General features: G+C 41.9%; 2 protein-coding genes across 7 annotated transcripts in view; one reads left to right on the top strand and one right to left on the bottom strand.

The window, feature by feature from the left end:
* Positions 1-11,021, bottom strand: part of BRD8 (bromodomain containing 8) — a 28,951-nt gene extending 17,930 nt beyond the window's left edge. Inside the window, exons 1-2 of one of the 6 annotated variants that reach the window (XR_014024004.1) lie at positions 10,736-11,021; positions 9,176-9,272 (exon numbers count right to left, since the gene is read on the bottom strand). Coding sequence is in view for 2 of the 6 variants with exons in the window: in XM_081309419.1 (XP_081165545.1) it covers positions 9,176-9,272; positions 10,736-10,754 (116 nt within the window). In the remaining 4 variants the exon portion in view is untranslated. Of the gene's footprint in view, positions 1-9,175; positions 9,273-10,666; positions 10,686-10,735 lie in introns of those variants that run through there. The other 5 variants (XR_014024005.1, XR_014024006.1, XR_014024007.1 and 2 more) reach the window with 5 other exon arrangements.
* A 161-nt stretch (positions 11,022-11,182) lies between these two features.
* KIF20A (kinesin family member 20A) lies at positions 11,183-20,388 on the top strand. Its single transcript, XM_081291458.1, has 19 exons — positions 11,183-11,333; positions 11,801-11,986; positions 13,691-13,780; positions 13,882-14,001; positions 14,379-14,517; positions 14,647-14,834; positions 14,921-15,050; positions 15,233-15,427; positions 15,513-15,624; positions 15,731-15,799; positions 16,183-16,326; positions 16,473-16,638; positions 16,751-16,915; positions 17,027-17,166; positions 17,391-17,493; positions 17,813-18,011; positions 18,263-18,354; positions 18,561-18,698; positions 19,938-20,388. Exons 2-19 carry the CDS (start codon positions 11,822-11,824, stop codon positions 20,256-20,258), a joined length of 2,676 nt encoding a protein of 891 aa, XP_081147584.1. The 5' UTR covers positions 11,183-11,333; positions 11,801-11,821; the 3' UTR covers positions 20,259-20,388.
* Positions 20,389-20,684: the final 296 nt, after the last annotated feature.

Below are 20,684 nucleotides of genomic sequence, written 5' to 3'. Positions count from 1 at the left end.
CAATTAAAGGCAGTACTAATAATAAAAAAAGACAACTGGGAAAATGATTTGCAGTAAAGGAAATACAAGTGACTTTTTAACATATAAAGGCACTTAATTTCACACCTAAGATAAATGCAAATCAAAAATATGACATTCTCACCTTTTATAATACTGTCAAGGATCAGAAGCATGCGAAAACACATTCTATGAGATGGGGCAGAGAATAACAAACAGGCACTGGGAGTGTAAACTGAAAAATCTTTGAGCAAGGCAATTTGAACTTTTTACCAAATATTATAAATTCATATACTCTCTGACCTAGCAATTCTACTTTCAGCTTATCTTATAGGTGGTATAAGGTATAATCTACATATAACCAAAGTTATATATTAGCAAATATTCACCCACATAGTATGCAGCAAATGTACATGTAAGGTTTTGCTAAACAATGTTTTATATTATTTCATGCCACTATTTCACATTGTAGTCACAAAACATACCATGTGGCTGTTAAGAAATAAATAAATGGGCTGGGTGTGGTGGCACACACCTATAATTCCAGCACACTGGGAGGATGAGGCAGGAAGATACAAAGTTCAAAGCCAGCCTCAGCAAAAGTGAGGCACTAAGCAACTCAGTGAGACCCTGTCTCTAAATAAAATACAAAATAAGGCTGAAGATGTGCCTCAGTGGTCTAGTGCCCTGAATTTAATCCCCAGTATTGCCCCCACCCTCAAAATAGGGGCCAGGTATGATAGCACATGCCTGTAATCCCGGTGAGTAAGGAGGCCAAGAAAGGAGGTTTGGAAGTTCAAGGCCAACCTTAGCAACCTTAGCAAGACCCCTGGCAATGTATTGAGACCCTGTCTGAAAATAAAAAAATCAAAAGGGCTGGGGATGTGGCTCAAGCGGTATTGTGCTCGCCTGGCATGTGCGGGGCGCTGGGTTCAATCCTCAATATCACATAAAAATAAAGATGTTGTATCCACCAGATAAAAAAAAAGGGCTGGGGATGTAGCTCAGTGGTAAAGCACCCCTGGGTTCAATCACCTGTACTAGCCAACCCTCATAAAAAGACAGGCAGGAATGAGGGAGCTGGGGTTATAGCTCAGTTGGTAGGGTGTTTGCCTAAGCATGCACAAGGCCCTGGGTTCAATCCCCAGTACCACCAAAAAAAAAAAAAAAAAAAAAAAAAGGCAGGAATGAGACAGATCTTCAAATGAAGATATACTATATCCTCCAAGATCAAGTACTAAGAGGAGAAGTAGTAGAAGGTCAAGAACAGTATGTTTAGGGATGGGAATGCAGCTCAGTGATATAGCACTTTTCTAGCATATACAGGCCCTATATATACACCGCCACCCCACCAAAGGAGTATGTGTGTGATCTAGTCAGGTGTAGTGTTATATGCCTGTAATCTCAACAACTTGGGAAGCTGAGGCAGAAAGATCACAAGTTCCAGGTCAGCCTCAGCAACTTAACAAAACACAGTCTCAAAAAAACTAAAAATGGTGGGGTTGGGGATGTGGCTCAGTGGTAGAGTGCTCACCTAGCATGTGTGAGACACTGGGTTCAATTCTCAGCACCACATAAAAACAAACAAATAAATAAAGGTGTTGTGTCCATCTATAACTAAATTTTTTTAAAAAAAAAACTAAAAATGGGGCTGGGAATATAGCTCAGCAGCAAAACAACCATGGGTTCAGCTCCCACTAACACACATACACTCAGAGGAAGAAAGAGGTCTAAAGAAAATATGGTATACAAAATTAAAATTAATACTGAGACAAGAAACTGACACTGATAGATGAAAGACAATAATGCAAAGACACTGAAAACGTGCACTACTTTGATTTTTAAAAAGTCATAAACACAGTGTTCCTGTACTATTTTTCTTTTTAAAGTACTTTTTAGCTGTCAATGGACCTTTATTTTATTTATTTATATGTGGTGCTGAAGATCAAACCCAGTGCCTCATACATTCTAAGCAAGTGCTTTATCACTGAGATACAACCCCAGCCTCTATACTATTTTTCTTATGAAAATATGAGGAAATGTACAAATTGGATTTTATTTCAAAACCAGTTTGTTTCTGTGGCGATTGGGAGTGAACTGAGGGCCTTGTACGTGCTAGGTAAGTGCTCTTCTACAGAACTACATTCCTAGCCCTCTGTTTTATTTATTTATTTGGTACTAGGGATTGAATCCAGGGGCGCTCAATCACTGAGCTACATCCCCAACCCTTTTTCAAATTCTTTTAAGACAAGGTCTTGCTAAGTTGTTTAGGACCTTGCTAAATTGTTGAGGTTGGCTTTGGATTTGCAATCCTCCTGCCTCAATCTCCCAGGCTGCTGGGATTACAGGCTGCCTGGTTCACGTAGTTATTTTTGAAGTGAGAACATATGTACTCTTAGCATTTCTTGAGAATACAATATTGTTAATAAATATAAGCAGCACGTGACTGCTTCTCTGAGATGTGGCCCACATTCTCCCTTGAATGTATATTCCTTGCTTTACCCAAAGGTTCTCTAGAGATTGGCCCTCATCAACCCTTAAGGGGTCCCAAGTTTAGACGGTAGAAGTGGAGAATCATATGGAAACTTGGGGATACACAAAAAGAAAGATAAACTTTGAGCCTTAAAAGAGTAGCCCATGAGCCACCGGCATACAATAAATGCCCACAAATCTTTGAAATGTAAAACATATTCCAGAGCAGCCCAACCCATACTCTTGACCCCTTCCCGCAAAAAAGTAATATAAGGTTAATGTGCAAGCGCTGGAAAAACTGACACCAAACTGTGCAATTCTACCCCAACTCTAACTCTAGTCCAGACCCTAGCAACTGCAACTGTCCCTCTATAAATATTAATACCCATCAACTGGCTACTATTTCTTCCTGAGGAGATGGCCCACACTGTTTCTTGAATATGCCTCTACTTTCCAAAATAAACCTCTGTCTATGCCTCTAGTAGTGGTGGTGGTGGTGGTGGAGGTGGAGGACTATAGTCACTATACTCTACAACAGATCAGAACTTATTCCTTGTATATAACTCAAAATTTGTATCCTTTGACCGACTCTAAACTCACTCCACCTAACCATACCCTCAACCACTCCAGCCACCAGTAACCACCATCTCTAATTCTGAGACTACCCTTCTTAGATTCCACATGAGTAAGATCATGCAGTATTTGTCTCTGGGCCTGACTTTTTTGACTTAACATGATGTCTTCCTGGTTTATCCATGTTGTCACAAATGTCAGGGATCCCTTCTTTCTTTTTTTTATAACAATGATATTCCTTTGTAATACACCATAATTTTCTTCACCTGTTCACCACTAATGAACACTGTCAAAATTATCTTGATTGTGAAGAGTTTCACAGATGTATCCATGTTATAAATACCATGGGCTTATACTTCAAGTAAATTTGCTCAGTAGGCATGGTGGCACATACCTGTAAACACAGCTACTCCGCGGCTGAGGTAGGAATCAAATTATAAGTTTGAAGCTTGTCTGGGCAACTTAGGAAGACCCTGTCTCAAAACAAACAAACCCACAAACAAACAAAACCTTATAATGTAGTTTAGTGTAAAGTGTTTGCTTTGCACATGACACACCCTGGATTCTATTCCCAGTAATGCAAAACGAAAACACCACACCAAGAAGAAAAGTTAAAAGATGGGGGAAGCTGTGCATGTGCATCAGTGGTAAAACACCTGTTTACTATGTGCAGAGGCTCTAGGTTCAATACCTATCACTGCCCCCCCCACAAAAATATTAATCCAAATGAACATTAATTCTTTCCTCTTGGGTGCTAGGAACTGAACTCAAGGTCTGTCTCTATTGTATTCTACCACAGAGCTACATGCCCTGCCCCCCAACCTTCCACTGAGCTATACCCCTAACATCAATTCAAATGAAATCCTGGCAAGAACGAGGAAGAAAAAAAAAAGACACAATCCCCGCATCACACACAAAAGATATAAATCATCATCAAAACAAGGCATGATCATACTAATTTAACCTTAAGTCAATCTGAACTGTGGTCAGTAAAGGTGGTCTTCAACAAGATGAAGGAAGAGAAGTACCATTCTAGCAACTCTGAGTAAGAATAGTCAGTACAAAAAGGAAACTGTTTTAGAAAGAGAAGAATTCTGGGAATAAAGAAGTGAAGGGAAACCTGAATAACACACAAAACTGGAGAGGCAACTCAGAGAAAAGCAGAAAGCAATTTCCAACTTCAACCCAGGACCCTAACTGGGGAAATGAACCCAACTCTGCAAGCTAAGGTAAGCCAAAGAGTGCAGATAACTCTGAAGAAAACAGTGGGAGAAACCCATCCTTTTTGTTTGTTTGGTACCAGGGACTGAACCCAGGGGCACTTAACTTAGCCACATTCCCAGTCCTTTTTTTTTTTTTTTTTTAAATTTTGAGATGGGGTCTAAGTTGTTTAGGGCCTCACTAAGCTGAGAATGGCTTTGAACTTGCAATCCTCTTGCCTCCACCACCTGAATCACCAGGATTATAGACATGCGCTACCATACCCAGCAAAGCCCAGTTTTTGCAAGCTTTAAATCCAGTTTGAGATTTGGTCTGAAAGTGATTACTCCCGCACAACACAATAACTTTACAAGGATTCTACTGTTAAGAACTAACCTGCTCTGGGGATCAGAAAACATGCATCACTATTTGGGCCCAACACAACTGGGTGGGAAATAGCCAGGAGACATTCATGGAAAGAGAGTGTCTGTCACAAACCCCGCTGAACAATAGGAATCATGGTGAGGGGACCAAAGGGCTAATCATCTCATGGTCCTGCTCTCTAGGACAAGGAGAGAGACCAATCCCATGTGGTTTTGCACAGCATCCAGGTTTGAAAGCTCTAAGACTGAGAATAAAATTGCTTGGTACTCACAACTAGTACCCCCATCTCCAGCACACAATTCAGAGGTTTGATTGCTTCCTCCAACTCTCTGAGGCATTGGGGAATACAACAAGGTGTGGATGTCTGCCCTGCCCCGTGGTGCACAGACTGAGGGACTCAGGAGTGAGTATATATCCACCCTGCTAGTTCACAAAATGTCAAAGCTTGGTTGGTGAGGATGGCTCTTTCTCCACAACCCTGGGTGCAAATAGAAAAAGCCTTTGGAGTGAATACAAAGAATATAGTGCTGTTTTGGTCAACAATCCCTTAACCTGTCTACAAGGAAACACCAAACAGGATGCAGCCTGCATTATGTCCCAACCCATAAGGTAGGAACATGAAAGAGAACCAATTTCTGCAGCTAGCCCCCACACCTCCCTGATACCTGGTAGATCCCAACATTATAAAGCCTGGAAAGAAGTATCTTAGCTAGGAAGGATTTTTCACTCTCCCCCTCTTTTATTGCTCATTTTTTTTCCTTTAATTGGTCAATTAAGTCCAGTTAATTGGGACAGAATTATGGTCTATATACTGTTCCTCCAATTTTCTAAATTGAGACATTTAAGGCAGATAGTTACACCTCATTTATTCCTTTTTCAAATTAAACTTGCCTGCCTGCCTGCCTCCCTCCCTTTCTTTCCTTGGTGCTTGAGATAGAGCCCAAGGGGATTTTACCACTGAGCTACCATCTTTAGCCTTTTTTATTTTTGACACATGGCTGGGGATGAAGCTCAGTGGTAGACTGCTTACTTAGCATGCACGAGGCCCTGAGTTCAATCCCCAGAAATGCAATTAAACAAACAAGAAAAAAAAATTGATACAGAGAAAGACAAGACAATGACAGTTCTGAACTATGGCCAAGATTACAGAGCAACTACATGCAATTGGACTATCTGGCAAAAAGCAGACCTAGCCCAGGATTCCTTTCTTAGAGACTAGGTGCCAAAAAGAATAAACATTTTTTCTTGGGAAGATGCCATTCTGCTGAGGCACTTGGGAAACTTCCAAGAACTATATATCTGGTTTCAAACAATTTTTGTTGGAATTAGAAAAAAGAAAGTCACAATTGAAAGTCCAAATTGAAAAAAAAATAAATGAAGTCTGTTTTGACTTAAATCTGTCAATCAGGAGGCATAAAGGGGAGTACATACACCATAGATATCCCATATAATTGGATTTTATTGACCACAGAGTTCAGCTTTTGGTTAAAATTAGCACAATCATGTTTTGCTTTCTTTTTTCTTATCTCAGGGGCACTCTACCATTCAACTACATCCTCAGGCCTTTCTTTTTTTTTTTTTTTTTTTTAACTTTGAGCCAAGGTATCATTAAGTTGCCAATGCTGGTCTTGAACTTGCAATCCTCCTGTTTATCAAGTTGCTGGGATCATAGGTATGTAGACCATGCCCAGCTTTCATGCTTAGTTTTGATAAAAATTCTACTTGTTCAGTTTGTGTCATTTTTTTTTTCTAGCCAGGAACTTTATTAGAATTCGTATTCAGTTCAGCATGGTGGCATACACTGTATGTATGCACTGTAGGTGGCTACCTACAGTTCTAGTTACTCTGGAGGCTAAAGCAAGATCACAAGTTCCAGGCCAGCCTGAGCAACTTAGTCAGACTCTGTCTTAAAATAAAAATTTTCATGGGGCTGGGGATGTGGCTCAAGCGGTAGCGCGCTCGCCTGGCATGCGTGCGGCCCGGGTTCGAGCCTCAGCACCACATACCAACAAAGATGTTGTGTCCGCCGAGAACTAAAAAATAAATATTGAAAATTCTCTCTCTCTCTCTCTCTCTCACTCTCCTCTCTCACTCTCTCTTTAAAAAAAAAAAATAAATAAATAAAAAAAAAAATTTTCAAAGGGCTGGGGATGTAGCTCAGTGGTAGAGCACTCACCTAGCATGATTGAAGCCCTGGGTTCAATCCTTCATATTGGAGAAAAACACTGAACAGGAGAAAAGAACAAGTTTGGCAGCTCTTCAAAAAGTTAAACATATAATTACCATATAATGCAGAGATTCCGCTACTGAGGTAGAAAACTTGAGAATTGAAATACTGTTCACATAAAACTTTGTACACAAATGTTTATAACAGTATTACTCATATTAGCCCTAAATTGGAGGAACCATCCAAATGATCCTAAAGTGTTGAATAAGAAGCCAACTCTCTATATCCAGGGTCTGCATTCTTGGATTCAATCAACCATGGGTTGAAAATTATATACTTGGGGAGGAAAAGGAAAAAAAAACAAAAGACTGCATCTGTACTGAACATGTACAGACTATTTTTCTTGTCATCATTCCCGGAACAATACAACAACTGTTTATATCATATTTGGTAACAAGTAATTTAGAGATAAATTCTCTCTGAAAAAAAAGAGAGAGAGAATGAAGCATTAATACATAGTACATGTTGGTGAACCCTGAAAAAGTACTGTTGACTGATTAAGTAGCCAGTGCCAAGAATCACAGCCTCTGGGACAGGAGTCCTGTGTATCTCCTTAGCTAGAAAAGCAATAAACCTCCTTTTCCCTTTTTCTCAAAACCATGTCCTTATTGGATTGGCACTGGAGACAAGGACCAAGCTTTCAGTAACAAATTTGGCATCCCAGGAACCCCAAAGAAGCCCCTGATCCAGCTTTCTTGGGCAGGCTTGGTTCTCCAAGGAATCTCATTTCCATGCTGAGTCGGCAAGGTGACTGGCAAACTTGTTTTTTTTTTTTTTTTTTTTTTTTAAAGAGAGAGTGAGAGAGGGGAGAGAGAGAGAGAGAGAGAGAGAGAGAGAGAGAGAGAGAGAGAGAGAGAATGAGAGAATTTTTTTAATATTTATTTTTTTTTTAGTTCTCGGCAGACACAACATCTTTGTTGGTATGTGGTGCTAAGGATCGAACCCGGGCCGCACGCATGCCAGGTGAGCGCGCTACCGCTTGAGCCACATCCCCAGCCCTGGCAAACTTGTTGAGAGCCAACTGCAGGAGAGTTAGGAGATGGGTGAGTTTGCCTAGGGTTGAACAAGGGGAGATACTCCTGTGAGTAAAGGGTCAGAAGGAAGGAGCTTCCCAACAGCTGCCTAAACTCCTTTTGCTTCATGGAACTCCCGCCTTCTCTCCCCAAACAATAAAGGTTGCTCCATCCTGGTCCACTCTGAGAAAAAGGAAATTGAACTCACGAAAGTCGGACAACTTTGACCATTTTCATGATCCCTGCCTGTGTACACCTTGTCCAATCACCTGCCACCTGCCAACTGTGGACCTCTGGACTACTATGATACTGAAACCCCTTAACTGTCCACACCCCACCTAATAGAGAACAAGGGCTTTGGGTTACTTCCCCCAATTTCACCCCCTTGCAGCAGGAAACAGTTTTGGAGATGTCATCACCCATCTTTCCATAGAAATGGAATGTAGAAATTGACAGTGGGGAAATGTAACAGTGTCTACTTTATGCTTTGAATATAGCTCTTGTTGCTCTGCCACTGTAACTTATTTTTTAAATGGACATGTTTCTTTCTTTCTCTCCCTGCTCCTCCCTAATTTCTGGGGAAACAGGATTACCTTTCTACCCCTTCCTAGGCAGAGTTATCTGTCCTTGAGTACAAACTCACCATAGGAACAAAGTAATGAGACTTTGGGGATGATACCAAAAGACCTCAGAAATAAATATCTCCCAAATTATCAAGTGAATTACAACTGAAACAGAGAACATGAGGAATGTAGCCTTTGAATCACCTCTTTAAAAGCCTATTCCTGCTGACGGGCAGAATCCAGCTTCTGGGACAAGAGTCCCAGTTTTTTTCCTTTGCTAGCAAAGCAATAAACCTTTTTTCTAAGTAATAAACCTTTTTTAATCTCCAAAAAAAAAAAAAAGAAAGAAAAGAAAAAGAAATCAGTGCCAGAAGACCACATGTTATATGATTCCTTCTATATGAAATGAAGTCTGTAGAAAAAGTAAGTAGATAAGTAGTTGCTTGGGAGAGGAGAAGAGAGAATGCAGTGACAGCTAAGGAGTAATGGATTTATTGTAGGGATAAGGAAAATGTTCAAAATTAGACTGTGGTGATGGATGCACAACTCTGTGAATATACTAAAAAACTATTGAGTTCTACATTTTAAGTGGGTTAATTTTATGATATATAAATATTTCAGTAAAACTGTTTGGAAAAAAATACTATTTAAAGCTTGATATTACTGTAAGAATCCACCAAAGTGTGTGTGTGTGAGGGGGGACAAGTTTCTAAGACCCAAGAACAGAGACATCCTAGATATCTTACCAATTTTGATCTCCACTCCTCATGACTGAAGATGCTAAACACAGCTTCTCCCGGATGGACCATGGCTCTGTGGGGCCAGTACTCAGCAGCTTGTGTTCTGAAAAGTAACAAGGCTTAGAGACAACCTCTGAGAAGTTTTAAGCACCAAATCAACAACTAAAAGCCTAATACAAAATATACCAATTGTTGGAACAAAACAAGCTACTATCACCAACTTTCTTTTAAACTAGGATTGATTCTTGAACCCAGATCTTTACCACTAAGCTACACAAACACACACCCTTTTTGAGACAGGGTCTAAGTTGCTTAGGGCTTGGCTAATTTGCTGAGGCTGGCCTCAAATTTGCAATCCTCTTGCCTCAGACTCCTGAGCTGCAAAGGTAACAGGTTTGCACCACCGCAACTTTTTTTTTTGGTGCCAAGGATTGAATCCATGGGTGCCTAACCACTAAACCACATTCCCAGCCCCTTTTATTTTTTATTTTGAAACAGGGTCTCGCTAAATTGCTTAGGTTGGTTTTGAACTTGTGATTCTCCTGCCTCAGCCTCCGGAACCGCTAGGATTACAGGCATGAGCCACCAAGCCCAGCACTCTTAAGCAATCACCAACACTTGATTTTCACCACTACAATTAACTACATTGACCTTATCTATTGTTTGCATGTGAATTATAGTAGAACATTTTATTTCCTCAGATGCCACGACTTTAAGCTCGGCTTTATTTTTTAAAAATTGGGAAAGTCAGATTAATATGAAGTAATTCTTTAGAAAGTTCAGTTTGAAGAATACTTTATTCCAGCTGGGTGCAGGGGTGTTTTCCTGTAATGCCAGCTACTAGGTAGGCTGAGCCAGGAGGATTGCAATTTCGAGGCCAGCCCGAAAAAAAAAGTTGGGGGCGGAATGTAGGGGGGATAGGGATGTACCTCAGTGGTAAGATGCCACTGAGGGGTTCAATCCCAAAGCGACGCGGAGGGGCTAATAATTTTTTTTTTTTAAACTTTATTCCAATTTGAACGCGAGCTTATTTCCCAAGATTCCTAGCGCCCGCCCTTCCTACTGCCCCGCCTCCCTCTTAGCATAAACTTGTTTACTTCTTTCAGCCCTTCCCCCAACCGACGGACCTAAAAACATTCTGTATGAAACGGATAAAAATGATTGAAATTCACGATACGCAATTTCCCAGTGACAGAAAGAGGTCGTGATTTAAAGTGATCACACTTCGAATGCTTCACATTGTTCAGAAAATGAATGACTCTGAGCCGCCGGCCACACCTTATGCCTCACATCTCTTCGTTTTAACGCTCAAGTTTCTAGAGCGCCTTTCTCTCCCACCCCGCAGAACTCTTGATACAAAGACTCGCTGAGCTGCTTCTCTCAAACCTCCCTCCTTCCCTGAGACGCAACAGCTTATATTTATGTCTCAAACCCCAAACGCCGGCCCTCACGAAGCCGTTGAACACTTTAGGATCTCAGTTATCCCACTCCTCTCACTTCCTTAGCGTGTGCCAAAAATACTGTGCCTTGCTTCGCTCCACAAAAGCCTTCCACGCAGATACTCACTGCCCGATCCTGTCGCCATCTTGGCCCCGAAGTCTCCAACGCCTGCGAGCTAGAGTCAGGTAGGACCCAAAACCGGGAACTCTGGGAAACAGAGTACGGGCGTTGGTTTGCAGTGCCTCCTGGGAAATGTAGGTTTTTCATCCAAGTCGAAGCAAGAGCCTTAAACCAGTTATCTTGAGCTTTCCTGGAAAGCACTGTTGCCAAAGTAGGGCAGAGATGGCAACCGAAGCCTCAGGATTTCCTTTAGGCTTTTTATAAAAGAAATGTCTGAGTTAAAGGAAAAAAATTAAAGGGAAGTAATCCCAGGAGAAACAATTCCAAACGCACGACAGTTGGTAACCCGGATCCACATTACAGGTGAGAGGTCAAGCTGAATCAAACGGTCTCCCGGGTCTTCCCCGCCCCTTTCCTTACGCTGATTGGTAACTGCAGGCTTCGTTTCTGATTGGCCGAACGAACTCAGTGCATAATTTAAAACATTGTATTAGGAACAAAGCTGCACCTCATGGGCGGAGTTGAGCTCTCCGGTAGCGAAAGTCCAGGTTCTGCTGCTGGGATTCAGCTGGTACCTGAGAAGCAGCGAGGGCCGCGTCTTCCAGTAAGTGTGCCGCCGGGCTGGAACTGAGGTTCCCAACTCTTGCCCATGCAGAGTAGGCTTTCACAAAGAGGAACTGCAGCCATCTCCTTCTCCGCATTACCCGCTCTCTTTCTTCCCTTAATACCTATATTCTTTCAGTGGGCTTTGGGGTGAGGTTGCAAATGGACTCTTGGATCCTGACATCACTTCCACAGCATTGGCAGGCCAGGCACTCTACTTGGAGCGTGGCCTTCCACTTTTGGAGCCAGATATCCATTAGTTGCTGTTCACGTTTAGAAAAGAAGCCTTAGACTTGATTTAAATTATTCAATATCCCCTCCCCTTCCTCTTTGGTAGTAATTAGAGAAAATACAGAGTTGCAATTCAGGCTGTGAACCGAGTGCCCTGGGGCAAGGGCATTGTTTCTTACCTATGATTTGTTGCTCCTTCCATTTGTTATGCTTCCTACATACTCTGTCTCTTTTTAGACCTAGGCTGCCTCTGCTGCCATGTCTCAAGGAATCCTTTCTCCACCTGTGGGCCTGCTGTCTGATGAGAATGTGGTAGTCTCCCCAATGTTTGAATCCACAGCTGCAGATTTGGGATCTGTGATCCGGACAGACCTACTATCAGACTGCTCTGTCATCTCCACCTCCCTGGAGGACAAGCAGCAGGTAAAAGAATTGAATAGTGGCCTGTGGTGGTGGAGGTGGTGGTGGTGGCACACGCCATAATCCCAACATCTCAGGAGGCTGAGTCAGGAGGATCACCAGTTCAAAGGAATCCTCAGCAACTTAGCAAAGCCCTAAGCAACTCATTGAGACCCTGTATCTAAATAATATACAAAAAAGGGTTGGGGATATGGCTCAGTGGTTAAGTGCCCCTGGATTCAATCCCCAGTACCAAAAAATAAACACACATAAAGAATTGGATAGTGGCTTGGGGGCAGAAAATTATATTCTCAGCCTATAATCCTCCATACAGGATAGTTTAATGTCAACGACCAGTAATCCCTAAGGTCTGAGACATCAATTTAAACTAAGGGCAAGACAAGTAAAAAATGTAGAGTTGTATGCCCATAAGAATAACTCGCCTGGCATGCATGCGGCCCGGGTTCAATCCTCAGCACCACATACAAACAAAGATGTTGTGTCCGCCAAAAACTAAAAAATAAATATTAAAATTCTCTCTCTCTCTCTCTCTCAAAAAAAAAAAAAAAAGAATAACTACTATTTGCATTGCATTAATGAAATAAAGTGCATAACTCTTAGGTAATCTCTGAGACAAGTATAAATGCATCTGTCCATTTTGAGACCCAATTATGTTAAATGATTTGTACAGGCTGGAGAGAGTAGCTCAGTAAGTGGAACCCATGCTTAACATGTAAGACCCTGGATTCAAACCCCACCCCCCCACTCCCCCACCCACCCCCCACGATTATTTGCACATGGTGACATTACATAAGTAGAATGTACATTCAGGTTTTAACAGTATCAACAATTGCTTCCATTTTTTTAGCTTTCTTGCTGCAAAGCTGGGGTTTTTCAGCTACAGCATTTCTGACATTTGGAGGCTGGATTCTTTATTGTAAGGAGCTGTCCTGTGCATTGTAAATGTTGAGCATCATTCCTGGCCTCTGCCCACTAGATGTCAGTAATGCCTTCCCACTTTAACAACCTAGTGTTCTTTGAGGGGAAATAGTGGCCCTGGTTAAAAACTGTTGTGCTAGGCCTTATGCTAAATGTTAATATATGTCATCACATTGTTTTTTTCCCTCCCTCTTAGGAACTAACAAAGTTTTTATGAAAGCAAAATCCTTGATAACATCCCTCATTAGGAACTACTGGAGCCTTTAACATCCCTCATTAGGAGCTATTGGAGCCTTTTAGAGTTCCTGGGCCATAGTAGGCATTCTCTATTTGTTGAATGAATGATGTTGGTGCTATTATTAACCTCACTATATAGATGAGGAAACTGAGGCAAAGAGAATTTAAAGAACTTGTTCAAGAGCTCATAATTATTAAATAATGGAATTGGTACTCAAATTTAGGTGTGTCTATGTCCAAGGTTCTCTAACTACTATACTCTGCTATTGTATCACATGCTGATTTTCATACCACTCAACCAATTCTAACTCAGATAATTGGTGTGGCAAGCCTGGTTTGCAGGGTACTGATGAGAGAGAGAGAGGGTGACAAAGGAGTAAAAAAGGTCATGTGGGTTAGAATGATTGTAGAACCAAAGAGTAGTTGCACAGAGACGTTTGAGATGGAATGGGCTTGTGTTAACCTGATTCCTAGGAACTGTGCTATTTGCCCATTTGTTCAGAGGTAACTTCTGAGATTAATATGTGATTCTGGGCTGGAATTCTACCACAGGTTCCATGTGAAGACAGTACAGAGAAGGTGAAAGTATACCTGAGGGTCAGGCCCTTGTTACCTTCCGAGTTGGAACGACAGGAGGATCAGGTGAGTGTTTGAGGAGGAGGCTTTAAAGTGGAATGATACAGTAAAGAAGAGATTCTCCAGCAACATTTCCTTCTATAAAAACTGTATTTCCCCCTTCTCAGGGCTGTGTTCGAATTGAGAATATGGAGACCCTTGTTCTGCAAGCACCCAAGGACTCCTTTGCCTTGAAAAGCAACGAGCGGGGAATTGGCCAAGCTACCCACAAGTTCACCTTTTCCCAGGTATGGATATACTAGTCTTTAACCAAGGAATCAGCATGCAGGGATTTTAATCAGTGGGAGAAACAGGACTAGGATTTAGGTCTATCCATCTCCAAAGCCCTTGCTTGTGACCATTATATTACTCCATAGTGTGTGCAAATCAGGCTTGGTGCATAGCATTCTTTAAGTATTTCTTGATTTGGATGAAAGATGGACTAATAGAGAGTAGTTGAGTCCTCAGTGATTAGGAATAGTTGACAGCAAGGCAGAAAGAACCTTCTGTAATGGGTTCCAGAGCCAACCACCCAGGAAGGGTGGCTTGCATAGAATGTTGGCTCTGCATAGAATGCAAGTGGGAGATGAAGAATGGACCTCTGAGTTACTGGGTCTGTCTCCAGATCTTTGGGCCAGAAGTGGGACAGTCATCCTTCTTCAACCTGACCGTGAAGGAGATGGTAAAGGATGTACTCAAAGGGCAGAACTGGCTTATCTATACATATGGAGTCACCAACTCAGGGAAAACTCACACAATTCAAGGTGAGTAGTAAGGCTTCACAGTATTGCTGATTGGCCTTTGATGGTGGATTGACCTGTAATTACTTTTTGGTGCTCTGAATCAGAGGGAGAAAGACTTGCCTCAGCTGTCCATCATTCATATGCCTCTAGGTACCATCAAAGATGGAGGGATCCTGCCTCGGTCATTGGCTCTGATATTCAATAGCCTCCAAGGCCAACTTCATTTAACACCTGACCTGAAGCCCTCGCTCTCCAATGAGGTAATCTGGCTAGATAGTAGGCAGATTCGACAGGAAGAAATGAAGAAGATGTCCCTGCTCAGTGGAGGCTTTCAAGAGGTGAAGTGTTGGTATACATGAGGCAGGGGTAGGGGTTACAAATCTCAGGAAAGCTTTGTGTTTACCTCCTCCCTATGTCCCTTCAGGAGGAGCTATCTACCTCTTTGAAGAGGAGTGTCTACATTGAAAGTCGGATGGGCACCACTACCAGCTTTGACAGTGGCATTGCTGGGCTCTCTTCTACCAGTCAATTTATCAGCAGTAGCCAGCTGGATGGTACGTATCATGAATGTGCTCTTTGCCAAGTAATAAGAGGAACCTACTCCCTCCTCCTAGCAGCTACCAGGGGAGCAGACCCAAGGTTACAACTTGAGCTCCACCTTCCAATGGCCCCTGCAGTCCAGAGGTTAGATGAATTGCCCAAGGATTGATAGTCTATACATTGGCTTTCTCCTCAGAAATAAGTCACCAATGGGCACAGCCAGACACTGCCCCAGTAAGCATACCAGCAGACATTCGCTTCTCCATCTGGATCTCCTTCTTTGAGATCTACAATGAGCTGCTTTATGACCTGTTAGAACCACCTAGCCAGCAGCGGAAGAGGCAGACTCTGCGGCTATGCGAGGATCAAAATGGCAATCCCTATGTGAAAGGTATGTGAATGTGGAGAAAAGCCAGGCAGAACCCTGGAGGGGGTTGGATATTACCATCTTACACCTTTCTCTCCTCTGGCCCCAGATCTTAACTGGATTCATGTTCAAGATGCTGAGGAAGCCTGGAGACTCCTAAAAGTGGGTCGTAAGAACCAGAGCTTTGCCAGTACACACCTGAACCAGAACTCTAGCCGTAGGTGAGTGAAATTTGAGAATAAACCCTTGACTGTATCTAGGAAACATTAGTCTTCTACCTGGTCAGGAAATATATTCAATGATTTTCCTCTTTTTCTTAACTTTCAGTCATAGCATCTTCTCAATCCGGATCTTGCACCTTCAGGGAGAAGGGGATATAATTCCCAAGATCAGCGAGTAAGTTTTTCCACTTAGAAATTTGATCTTGCCAGATGTGGGTGCACATCTCTTATCACAGCTACTCGGGAAGCTGAGGCAGGAGCATCACAAGTTGAAAGGCAGTCTAGGCCACTTGGAAAGGGGATGTAGCTCAGTGATGGAGCACTTGCCTAGCATGCATGAGGCTCTGGGTTCAATCCCATTATTAAGAAAAGAAGAAAAGAAAGTTTGATTTTCTTGATCACTTAGTCATTGTGGGAGCAGAGGGAGGTCCTCAGAATTATTTGTTCTTACTTGGGTACAGAGATTCTTGGTGGGCCCTCTCCTCTCCAAAACAATATGATGGGCTGTAAGCTTACATTATATGAGGTCCTTATGCCTGATCCTGTGCATCATTTTAGGCTTTCACTCTGTGATCTGGCTGGTTCAGAGCGCTGCAAAGATCAAAAGAGTGGTGAACGGCTAAAGGAAGCAGGAAACATTAACACTTCTCTGCACACCCTGGGCCGCTGTATTGCTGCTCTGCGCCAAAACCAACAGAACCGGTGAGCTTTTGACTGTAAATTTGGGCTGGGATGGCCTAGGACTCTGCTATTTACCAAGACTTCCTGGTCACGACTAGGGATAGCCTTAGGATACGTAAGGATTAGAATTCTTATTCACAGATTTATTGCCTCTGGTTCTTTGCTAGGTCAAAGCAGAACCTGGTTCCTTTCCGTGATAGCAAATTGACCCGAGTGTTCCAAGGCTTCTTCACAGGCCGAGGCCGATCTTGCATGATTGTCAATGTGAATCCTTGTGCTTCTACCTATGATGAGACTCTTCACGTGGCCAAGTTTTCAGCCATTGCCAGCCAGGTGAGAAGCTGTAGGTGTACTGATTGTGCCTACCTTGGGCTGCTAACTTTATAGAAATTTACCAGTGAACAGTTAAGGAGTTTATAATCAAGGTTTTTTTCCCCACCTTTAGCTTGTGCATGCCCCACCTGTGCAACTAGGACTCCCATCACTGCATTCGTTCATCAAGGAACAGAGTCTTCAGGCATCCCCTGGTTTAGAGAAAGGGAGTAAGGCAGACCCAGGCCTTGACAACCATGCTGAAAATGAAGTTGACATCTCCATGTACAGCAAGGAGGTGAGAATACAAAAAAGCTTTGGTGCAGCAGCTTAATAGCTATACATTTTCCACGTAGTCTTGGGCCTTTTGGGGTTATGGGCATACATCTGACAAGTATGTTCCTTTTAGGAGCTCCTACAGGTGGTGGAAGCCTTGAAAACTCTGCTTTTGAAAGAACGACAGGAAAAGTTGCACCTGGAGATGCAACTCCGTGATGAAATTTGCAATGAGATGGTAGAACAAATGCAACAACGGGAACAGTGGTGCAGGTACTGGCATAGTGACCCCTCTTACTGTCAAGTGGGACAGGGAATGGATCATCCTCCAAGTGTACTCCTCAAAATCTTCACTCACGGGCTGGGGTTGTGGCTCAGTAGTAGAGTGCTTACCTTGCACATGTGAGGCACTGGGTTCAATCCTCAGCACCACATGAAAATAAAGATATTTAAAAAAAAAAAAAAAATCTTCGCACTTCTTTTTTCTCCTCTGACAGTGAGCATTTGGACACCCAAAAGGAACTAATGGAGGAAATGTATGAAGAGAAACTAAAGATTCTCAAGGAGTCACTCACAAGTTTTTACCACGAAGAGATTCAGGTAGGTTACCCTGAACCAGCCCCAATTAGCTACTCAGATTTCTGTCACTAATTTGCCTGAGGTTAACAGACTTTATAAACTCTGGTAAGAGCAAGCATTTATAATATATAGAACTCCTTTTCTGTATTCCCTTTAGGTGCTTTGTACATGTTTAATGTATGTTTAGTGAATTAAGGGGTTTAGTTGGGCAAGAATTAATAGAAGTGCTAGCAAATAGGTTTTCGAAGTATTGGGAAAGGTTTTGTTCATTGTTTGTCATCTGTTTCTGCAAGTATTTGTCTGACCCTTAACAGAATTGTGCTCTCTACTTCACTCTTAGGAACGGGATGAAAAAATTGAAGAACTAGAAGCTCTCTTGCAGGAAACCAGACAGCAATCTGAGGCCCATCAACAGTCAGGGTCTAAATTATCCATGCGGCGGTCAAATAGGTTGGCAGCTTCTGCCTCCACTCAGCAGCTCCAGGAGGTTAATGCTGAACTACAACAGTGCAAAGCAGAGCTAAACTCTACCAGTAAAGGTGAGGAAGGAGAGAAGGCAGGAAGCATTAGTGATTCAGGGAAAATGTGGTATTCAAAACTGGGCTTTCTGATTCTAATTTCAACATAATTTCCTCAACTCCAAGCTGTAGAAAAGGTCCCCCTGACCTTTCACTCTAGGCTCTATGTGGCCTCACCTTTTATATTTACTGTAAGCTACTGTTAACTTCGTTAAAAAGAGGTAGGTCTAAAACTAGAAAATGTGTTCAAGTTTCCTTGTTCTTTCCCTCAGAGCTGCAGAAGTATCAGAGAATGTTAGAACCACCACCCTCAGCAAAGCCCTTTACCAGTGACGTGGACAAGAAGTTAGAGGAGGGCCAGAAGGTAACCTTTCTGTTACAAAAGCTGTTACCTAAGGCAGTTTCTGATTCATGAGGACAAGGGGTTCTTTTGTGCAGGGTTCTGGGGAATGGCTTTTTCATTCAGCTGACCAGACTTTCTAATTTTACTTCTCTTCAAATGGTGACCCAACCCCTCCACATCATTACCTGGTTGATCTTGGTACAATCTGATCCTACTCCTTTTTTTAGAATATAAGACTACTGCGGTCAGAGCTTCAGAAACTTGGTGAGTCTCTCCAGTCAGCAGAAAGGGCCTGTTGCCACAGCACTGGGGCAGGAAAACTTCGTCAAGCTTTGACCACTTGTGATGACATCTTAATCAAACAGGTTAGAGCAGCCTAAATACCCCCTCTTCTCTTACTAACCCATTCCAGTATATATGTGAAAAAGGGTATCAGGAACATAAGAGAAAAAGATTTTTAGGATAAACTTAGAGTAAGGAGGAATTTCTCTTCCTTGCTAAATAAGAAATGATTCTTTGTGAAGCATTTACTAAGTACTAATAGGTACTGTGGTAATGTATGTGCACCTTGTCATAACAACCATAGGGAGGCATATACGGTCATATTTCATCTAAGATGCCACTGGTATCATGTTATCTATTATCTTTTTAATATTTTTTTTTTTTAGTTTTAGGTGGACACAATATCTTTATTTTTATGTGGTGTTGTGGATCGAACCCAGCGCCCCGTGCATGCCAGGCGAGTGCTCTACCGCTTGAGCCACATCCCCAGCCCATCATGTTATATATTATTAAGAAAAAAACTAACAATAACAAACTGATTTTTTTTTTTTAAATTATGAGGCTGGGGATGGAACCAGGGCTTATCATTTGATAAGCATTCTACCACTGACATAACCCCAGCCCAAGCTATGACATTTCTCATCCATAAAATACATTCTAATCCCAGAGATCTTAAAATGTTTAAGAAAAATGTACATCTTAGACTAAGCATACCTTTTTCTTTTTTCAATGGTAGTAAGGGATTGAATATGGGGCATCACACTTGCTAGGCAAATTTATTTTTGTTACCGGGGATTGAACCCAAGGACACTCAATCTAAAACTTAGAGACAGGGTCTCACTGAGTTTCTTAGGACCTTGCTAAGTTGCCGAACCTGGCTTTGAACTGGTGATTCTCCTATGTCAGCCTCCCAGCTGCTGGGATTATAGGCGTGTGCTCTTTTTATTATTTTTGAGACAGGGACCTACAAGTTGCCCAGGCTACCTTTGAACTTTTGATCCTCTTCAGTTTCCTGAATAGTGGAATTACAGGTGTTATGCACAAAATTTTGTGTCTAGGGACTGAGGCTCTTGGAAGTTAAATAAACTTGTTTAAGCTCATGCCAATTTGTGTTAAAAAATGTCCTGTTCAGAACTGCTTGTGCTTGGGTCTTAAAATTATATACCCTCTATTCAGTTATGAGCTCTAACCTTAAAGAGTTTATCTTTGAAGAAATAGTTACTAGTTACTAATAATGGATAGCATGTATTACTTTGCCACCTTGTTTTTCTAAATATACCATACAAAGATGCATTTTTTCTAACTTTACTGATATTCCCTAGGACCAGACACTAGCTGAACTGCAGAACAACATGATGCTAGTGAAACTGGACCTTCAGAAGAAGGCAACATGCATTGCTGAGCAGTATCATACTGTGCAAAAGCTTCAAGGCCAGGCTGCTTCTGCCAAAAAGCGCCTTGGTACCAACCAGGAAAACCAGCAACCAAACCAGCAACCTCCAGGGAAGAAACCATTCCTTCGAAACTTACTTCCCCGGACACCTACCTGCCAAAGCTCAACAGACTGTAGCCCTTATGCCCGGATCTTGCGCTCAAGGCGCTCTCCTTTACTCAAATCTGGGCCTTTTGGCAAAAAATACTAAGACTGGGGAGGAAGAACACAGTCATCTCCCTATGTGGATCAGCTGCTCAGCTTAATAAACAGACCTGTTTTCAGCTTCACCATATACCTGGAACTGTATGCAGCATACAATACTCATATACTAGTTCCCCACACCTTTTGTATTATAATCACTTTTGTAATCTCGTGTTTTTTTCACTCATATGGTTTCTATGCACACAAAAAGTTATATTAAATAAAGATTATTGTTCACATTTTTTATTCAAATATCAAATTTAGCAAAATCATTAAACAAATTATTAAAAGGGCAGAAAACCTGTTACTCAATGTCATTCTGGGCCCTAAGAACTTTACATAGAAATGGCAATGAAGACCAGGAACTAGCATATACCAAGTCTAAGGTTTTAGTAATAATGAATTCAAGTGATAGTAGATAGTCTACATGTTT

Source organism: Spermophilus citellus, assembly GCF_964194105.1.
Source record: "Spermophilus citellus genome assembly, chromosome: 1".
NCBI classification, from domain to species: domain Eukaryota; kingdom Metazoa; phylum Chordata; class Mammalia; order Rodentia; family Sciuridae; genus Spermophilus; species Spermophilus citellus.
This window is presented reverse-complemented; position numbering and strand designations above follow the sequence as displayed.

What these genes read in the sequence shown, in the direction of transcription:
- KIF20A (XM_081291458.1), top strand. Translation starts at nt 11,822, where the DNA reads ATGTCTCAAGGAATCCTTTCTCCACCTGTGGGCCTGCTGTCTGATGAG. An exon ending in ACAAGTTCACCTTTTCCCAG is followed by an intron (nt 14,002 to 14,378) that starts GTATGGATATAC and finishes GTCTGTCTCCAG; the next exon opens with ATCTTTGGGCCAGAAGTGGG. An exon ending in CAACGGGAACAGTGGTGCAG is followed by an intron (nt 17,167 to 17,390) that starts GTACTGGCATAG and finishes CTCCTCTGACAG; the next exon opens with TGAGCATTTGGACACCCAAA.